Source organism: Pleurodeles waltl, chromosome 4_2, assembly GCF_031143425.1.
Source record: "Pleurodeles waltl isolate 20211129_DDA chromosome 4_2, aPleWal1.hap1.20221129, whole genome shotgun sequence".
Taxonomy (NCBI): Eukaryota; Metazoa; Chordata; class Amphibia; order Caudata; family Salamandridae; genus Pleurodeles; species Pleurodeles waltl.
In genome coordinates, this window is record NC_090443.1 from 1,069,886,172 (window position 1) to 1,069,894,488 (window position 8,317).

Here is an 8,317-nt window from a genome sequence, read left to right on the forward strand (position 1 = left end):
GAAGGAGAGCGAGCGGGTGGAGAAGCAACAACTAGCTGCGAGGAGAAAAGACAGCCTGCAGACACACTCATATAGAGTGCGTTATAGGAAATGAAAAAAAAGTACCAGTACAAGTGGAAGGACACTTGCCAGTAGCCCGTAGCCTGTGACCGGAAACTGTACTTAGGCCAAAGTCCATGCCACAGCATAGGCAGGCAAAGCAGAGCAGGAAGACATGTAAAGTGAAAGCAGACAATGTGCTGACCAATGAAAAGCATGTAAATTAGAGTAATGTTGGAATCAACAAATTTTAAGTTCAGGCAGGCGTTGGGTAGGTTCTAAGCCCCTTTTAAGATCTTTTTTTTTTAATACAAGAGGTTTTGCAAGCGCTGTGCAGGTGAAACCTACAAATGAAATAAAATAAAACAAATGCATTACTTTTTACGTAGAGCCTCTTCCTTATTTCTTTTTCTTCTAGCTGCTTTGAGTGTGTTTCCTTACAAAAGTTACTATACAAGGTCAAGCTAATTCTCTCCAGTTTCATAAATTCTGCAATACTTACTTCTTTCTGCCTCTTACTCTAGGTCTCTTATTAATATTAAGGGTTGTCTGGCAAAGTGCATCACTACACAGGGAGTTGTAGCAGCGTCCAGCCTCCCCGTGTTCCCACAAACCTTCCCTTTGAATTTTTGCGATTGCTAATGTGGCTGACCACCCATGTACTCTTACAGCCACTAGATAGAGCCACATTCCTCCAGGAATGTGAATGCTGCGGGCCCTAGTGCAGGTTTGGTCCCTTCCAGGGTTGTGAGGCCTGAGTGTTTGCCTCCCCTGTTGCCCAGCACTTCCCTAACTATTGCCACATTTGTCTCCTCCTCCTCACCACATGATACTCTCCTCCCTCAGACTATTACTTCCATGTCCTTGAGCTCTGGATCTGGCATCCGCCTCTTCATGTCCTCCCACCCTGCCCTTTTCTGTCTTGTCTGCCACTTCAAGGGTTGTGCTGGATCCCTGGGGTGAGAGTGGTGAGAGTGGAAGATAGTCTTTTTTCCCTTTCCTCTGTTAGTTTTGTATTTTCTTTTTTTACCCTATTTTGATTTCCTTTTCTGTTGTGATTTTTTCCCCTTTTTCAGGTGTTGCAGTGGCCGGGTCCTGTCGGGACTCTGATGAGTTTCAGACCGCCAAGGAAATCCTTATCGTCATCACAATTTGAAATGGTGAATTCCACTGAGCTAATCGGACACAGCCTCAGCAGACTGTAGCATTTAAAGCACTGTGTACAAGGCCAATTCCTTTGCTCCATAAAATGTCCCTTTATGGATTGCTGAAGTAGGGAATAGATAAATCCTCTATGTGGACAGGGGAGTAAACAATATCTGATCATTCATTAAAGGTGTTACCGAGATCTCACTGTGGTACCAGGCATTGTCACAGAAAGAGTACATTGTTGGTATTGGATGCTTCTGAGGATCTGTGTCGCAGTGTTTGTGTAACCTGTGTTTCTTTTTCTCTGTTCACTCATTTTGCTCTGACAACCTTGCGTTCCAGTCGTTACAAGCTCCCTATCGACAGTATCCAAGAGCTGTTTCACCTCTTTCAGAAATGCAACTCAAACTGATTTCCTCCCTCAATTCTGTAAATGTTTTCTTTCTGAAAAGAAAATGGTCATAAATATTATTTCTTTGTGTCCATTTACAATCTCTAACTTTATTTCTGCAGGTCACTGAAACACGAACCGAAAAAGAAATGTACGTTAGTGAAACACAATGAAAAGGATTATTTTGAAGAAAGTAAAACATTGCACATACTAGACCTCTAAAAAGAATCAAATTATTTGCACCAGGAATGGTGAGGAATGTGGAGGGGAAGAAACTGCTGAATGTCAAAATGATTTCTGAAATTTCTTACGTTCATTAGAAGTTGTCAAGTCCCTAAAGTAAAATGACCCGAAGCAATTACTGAATGTACCATTTCAAGATATGTAAGAACGAAGAATGTTGGCGATAATTGATATCCACGCAATGCACCTGAGAGCAAACTAATCAGTGTTGTAAATTCTATCTGATGGTTTATGAGGAATGCCATGGAGACCCAAGCGCCTCCCCAACAAAAGAGTATCCGTACATATGATTCGACAGAATTGTCAGGACGACCAATTGCTGAAAGAAAATAATTGTGGAAACTCGTTTCCTGTTGTTGCTACAGCAAAATCACTGGACTATCATTTTTGATATAGAAAGATTTTCTCCACCAACTCTCTTGAGTTGATCTGAGTTGTTTCAAAGTGTCCCGGGCTGCCAGAGTTGATTATCTATCTACTGTGACTGTAGCCACAGAGCAAAAAAGCTTGGACTGGGATAGGATGCTTAAAAGGGCCCAGTGTTACACTACTGATGATTCATAAAATCATCGTGGCATGTCGTAATCCCTGATCATTACTTGTATGAACAAATGTATTTAACATGTAAGAACTAAACTCCAAAGAACTTATCAGTGCTTTTAAAACTCCTAAATCAAATGTGATAAACTGGAGTCACAAAATGAGTCTAATTCTTCTTGAGAGAACTCACCTGGGCATAACTTGGATACAATGATTCCATGAGGGGCATCTTAAAAAAAAAACAGGGGGATCATCTTTGAAAGTTTATAGGCCAAAGTCAATAGGCTGATGTTAAATGTAGGAAAAATGATCTCCAGATAAAAGCTATCATTAGTTAAATACAAATGTTTGGCAGAATAAATGCACTGTATTTGGAAGCTGAATATAACATTAAGGAATACATATTCTGGAATCAGATTGAGTCTTAAGATGGCATATACCCAGGCAAAAACCCAACTTGGAGATACATACATCTCAAATAGGGCCAATGAATATGAGAACAGCTTTAGTCATCAATCCCACCTCACTGAACATGAGAGAACTCACACTGGACAAAATGCTTATCAGTGCACTGAATGCCAGAAAAGCTTCAGACAGAAAGGTAGTCTCACTCGACATTGGAGAACACACACTGGGTACAAACCTTATCAGTGCATGGAGTGCCAAAAAAACTTCACTTGTAAGGACAGTCTCATTCGACACAAGAGAATCCACAGTGGGCAAAAACCTTATCAGTGCTCTGAATGCCAGAAAAGCTTCATTCAGAAATCTTGTCTCACTCGTCATGAGAGAACTCACACTGGACAAAAACCGTATCAATGCAATGAATGCCAGAAAAGATTCAGTGTGAGATCGACTTTAATTGAACATCAACAACGCCATACAGGGCACAAACCTTATCAGTGCTCAGAATGCCAGAAAAGCTTCCGTAAGAAATTAAGTCTCATTCAACATGTGAGAATCCACACTGGGGAAAAACCTTATCAGTGCTCTGAATGTCAGAAAACCTTCAGTCGCAAAATCTGTCTCACTTACCATGAGAGAAGGCACACAGGGCACAGACCTTATCAGTGCTCCCAATGCCAGAAAACCTTCAGTCAGAAAATCAATCTCACTTTCCATGAGAGAAGGCACACAGGGCTCAAACCTTATCAGTGCTCTGAATGTCAGAAAAGCTTCAGTTCAAAATTCAGTCTCACTAAACATGAGAGAATTCACACCGGGGTAAATCCTTATCAGTGCTCTGAATGCTGGAAAAGCTTCAGTGAAAAAAAAGGTTTAATTCAACATGAGAGAATACATACTGGGCTCAAACCCTATCAGTGTTCTGAATGCCAGAAAAGCTTTAGGTTAAAACAAGGTCTCACTAAACATGAGAGAACTCATACGGGGCAAAAACCTTATCAGTGCTCTGAATGCCAAAAACGCTTCAGTGAGAAAGCAAGTTTAATACAACATGAGAGAATCCATACTGGGTACAAACCGTATCAGTGTTGTGAATGCCAGAAAAGTTTCAGATTGAAACAAGGTCTCACTAACCATGAGAGAAGTCACTCTGGGCAAAAACCTTATCAGTGCACTGAATGCCAGAAAAGTTTCAGATTGAAACAAACTCTCACAATTCATGAGAGAACTCACACAGGGGAAAAACCTTTTCAGTGCTCTAAATGCCAGAAAAGCTTTAGTCAGGAGTCTAGTCTTGCTCTTCATGAGAGAACCCACACTGGGCAAAAACCTTATCAGTGCCCTGAATGCCAGAAAAGCTTCAGGGAGAAAGCCAGGTTAATTCAACATGAGAGAATCCACACTGGGCTCAAACCGTATCAATGTTATGAATGCCAGAAAAGTTTCAGATTGAAACAAAGTTGCACTAAACATGAGAGAACTCACACTGCACAGAAACCATATCAGTGCTCTAAATGCCAGAAAAGGTTTAATCAGAAAGACAATCTCATTCATCATGAGAGAAAGCACACTGGACTAAAATCTTATCAGTGCACTGAATGCAAGAAAAGCTTCAGTCAGAAAGGTAGTCTCACTCGACATAGGAGAACACACACTGAGTACAAACCTTATCAGTGCACAGAGTGTCAAAAAAGCTTTGGTTGTAAGGACAGTCTCATTCGACATGAGAGAATTCACACTGGGGAAAAACCTTATCAGTGCTCTAAATGCCAGAAAAGCTTCATTCAGAAATCTTGTCTCACTCGTCATGAGAGAACTCACACTGGACAAAAACCGTATCAATGCAATGAATGCCAGAAAAGATTCAGTGTGAGATCGAGTTTAATTAAACATGAACAAAACCATACGCGGCACAAAGCATATCAGTGTCCTGAATGCCAAAAAAGCTTCAGTAAGCAATTAATTCTCATTCAACATGTGAGAATGCACGCTGGGGAAAAACCTTATCAGTGCCCTGAATGCCAAAAAAGCTTTAGTGGAAAAGCAAGTTTAATTGATCACGAGAGAATCCATACTGGGCTCAAACCCTATCACTGTTCTGAATGCCAGAAAAGTTTTAGATTGAAACAAAGTCTCACTAAACATGAAATAACTCACACTGGGCAAAAACCTCATCAGTGCTCTGAATGTCAAAAAAGCTTCAGTGGAAAAGCAGGTTTAATTCAGCATGAGAGAATCCATACTGGGCACAAACCCTATCAGTGTTGTGAATGCCAGAAACGTTTCAGAGTGAAACAAAGTCTCACCTTACATGAGAGAACTCACACTGGGCAAAAACCTTATCAGTGCTCTGAATGCCAGAAAAGTTTCAGATTGAAACAATGTCTCACTAATCACGAGAGAACTCACACTGGGGAAAAACCTTATGAGTGCTCTAAATGCCAGAAAAGCTTTTGTCAGAAATCTGGTCTCGCTCGTCATGAGAGAACTCACACTGGACTAAAACTGTACAGTGCTCTGAATGCCAAAAAAGCTTCAGTGAGAAAGGAAGTTTAATTCAACAAGAAAGAATCAATACTGGGTTCAGACCACATCAATATTGTGAATGCCAGAAAAGTTTCAGATTGAAACAAAGTCTCACTAAACATGAGAGAACTGATTCTGGGTGAAAACTTTATCAGTGTTGTTAATGCCAGAAAAGCTTCAGTCAGGAGCCTAGTCTTGCTTTTCATGGGAGAAGCTTCTGTCAGAAATCTGGTCTCGCTCATCATGAGAGAACTCAGACTGGCCTAAAACCGTATCAGTGCTCTGAATGTAAAAAAAACCTCCAGTAGGAAAGCAACGATAATTCAACATGAGAGAATCCTTACTGGGCTCAAACCATATCAGTGTTGTGAATGCCAGAAAAGTTTCAGATTGAAACAAAGTTTCACTAAACATGAGATAACTTACACCAGGCTAAAATCTTATCAATACTCCGAATGCCAGCTTTAGTCGTAAAGACAATGTCATTGAACATGAGCGAACACATACTGGCTTACCATTGCCCGGATTGCCAAGAAAGCTAGTCTTGCTCAACATAAGAGAACGCAACCTAGATAAAAGCTTGTGATTGTTCTAAATGTCAAGGATGCGTCTGCTGGAGATTCAGTTTGATTCAACATGATTGAACTCACAACAAGAGAGAAAATTACCAGTGCTCTCAATCTCACAAAAACATCAGTTGTAAATGTAACCTCTCTACATGAGAGAGACAATGTGAGAGAATAAAGGTGCTCACTGTCAACCCTGGGGAGCAGGTTTCAGCATCACAAAACCCTCACATGAAGCAGCCACATGGAATCCATTGACTGTCAAACAAACTGTCCACTGAGAAAAGCACACAGCGAGGGATGGAAATGCTTGAAGTAATTCATTTCATTTGTAATCATTATGTCTCATTCCAGTCAATGCTCCCTGTGTGCCAATTAGCACAAGGTCCAACCTGTATGGTCAAGTTGACTGCAAACTTTGAGGCCATGTCCCATCTGATTTGGACTGCAAGTAACTTGATACTGTTTACAGCTTTAATGAGCCTCACCAGGGAGCTGCAGCAGTGGTCCATTTGTCGAAGGTCTCTACGGGACCAGCGCCTGTTCACGTCTGCTCCACTTAGGGCTGATCATTGAGAAAAACTAAAGGTGATGGAAGGACAGGTAGTAGTTAATCTTGGCAACATCATTCTCTAGTCTGACAACAAGGCCAACCATATGCAAACCATTATTGGTCCCACCATAATTAGTCCTAAACACTTCTGTTCTGAGAAGACACAGCCCAGTATTATAAAAATCCACTTCAGTGGCTCCGAGTGAGTATTCTGAAAATTAAAATACCCCCCACTTTGAACCCAAGCTCTGATGACACCAAGCAAGTGAAGCTTTGAGCCCAAACGCTTGTAAAAGGGCTCCATGTCCCTTCCATCCAAGAACTGATCTATTCATCCTCTCACTCTTCCATCCACCCGCTAATCGGCACTGTTACACCTCTACATTTTTTCACCTGCTTATTCTTACATCCATTGTTCAATCTTTCACCATTCCATCCATCCATTGGCCAATCCATCATCCATCCGTACATTTATCATCAATGAGTGCATCCAACATACATATATCCACCTACACATCCATCAGCTGACGTTTCATCTATCAGAAAACCTTCCATATATCAAATGATTGTTTTGTCCATTCATTCACCATCCATCTTTTTAGATTTCCATTTATTTTGCCGCCCATCCTCTCAGATTTCCATTTACTATACCATCCATTCATCCTCTCAAATTACCAATTACTCTCCCTTCTTTTCACCTACCCACCTATCATCTTAGATTGTAATCTTCTCTGCCATGCTTTCACCCACCCACCCATCCATCCTTTCAGATCTCCATTTACCTTATCATCCATCCATCCATCCTTCTTTCCCTCCATCTCTCTCAGGTTTCCATTTACTCTGCCATCTTTTCATCCACCCATCTACCAGTCATCTCGCCTGTGGTGAATCCATTTTAGTTCCCCACTGGGACACAGGAGTCAGCTTAGCCTTTGGCTTGAAGGCATGTTGCCCCGTCAGCTAGTGACCTTTTACCTACTTGGTATGCTTTGTTTTATTCCATTTATTTTATTATTTCTTTCACCTTTTATCATTGCTTGCAATTTATAAGAAATGTTTTGATTTTCATTATCAGTGCCATTCTGAGAAGGCATCATTATGAACGTCACTATCATTGATGCACCTAGGTCATCATATCCCTTTCACACGTATGTGTGTTATAAACATCATGCACACTTGTTAGGGATTGTTTATGCTGTTGCCAACACAGGTCTGCCCCATTAGCAGTTGTTTATGTACATATCTGCATCAGGGATCATACGTGAGCCGTATAAATTCACCTCACATGGACAAGGTCATTAGAAGGGTTCCTTCCAGATGCCATCTATGCTGCGCGTCACCTCGCTGCAGAACGCAGCCTTTGTGTCACCACGGAGTCTGACCTAGAGACCTCATTCCAAGCTAAAAAGGGTTTAGTGCGCTTCTCATGGACATGGTACTGGCACATTAGGTTTATCAGACCTACCTCTCATTAGGTCAGAGATTAGGTTCTGTTTACGAGGAGTTTTACATCTCATGTTTATTGTAAGATGGTGGGGTTTTTCATATTCACAACTCCCATCTTCATTCTTCTTTTATTATAGTTCATTATGTTAATCATTGCAGCACATGCATTTTATTGTAGATTGCAATCTTTTCAATAAATATATTGGAAACTCTCCTGCATCTCCTCCATTGCCTATGTGTGTATGAGGCTTGTTGCTAACGAGAGAAAAGGGTAACTTCCGTTCCACCACGACTTCCCTGAGAGGTCTTATCTAGAGTCCACGCGTAAGGCTGCCAGAAATCACCTCTGCTGTCGGAGTTTTGGTGAGGTACTGCTTGTGAGTCAGGAGGGTTGGGCTGACAGTTGCGACTTTTTGCAGCAGTGACTCAGTTGTCTACAAACAGAAGTGTGGTCGCCCC

General features: G+C 41.3%; 1 protein-coding gene across 2 annotated transcripts in view; it reads left to right on the plus strand.

Moving 5' to 3' along the window:
• The window catches only part of LOC138293782 (zinc finger protein 850-like), a 113,847-nt gene extending 105,777 nt beyond the window's left edge, over positions 1–8,070 (plus strand). Inside the window, exons 4-5 of one of the 2 annotated variants that reach the window (XM_069233124.1) lie at positions 1,116–1,199; positions 1,702–8,070. In XM_069233124.1, the coding sequence (XP_069089225.1) occupies positions 2,723–5,323 (2,601 nt within the window). In that variant the 5' untranslated portion in view covers positions 1,116–1,199; positions 1,702–2,722 and the 3' untranslated portion in view covers positions 5,324–8,070. Of the gene's footprint in view, positions 1–1,115 lie in introns of both variants that reach the window. The other variant, XM_069233123.1, reaches the window with a different exon arrangement.
• Positions 8,071–8,317: the final 247 nt, after the last annotated feature.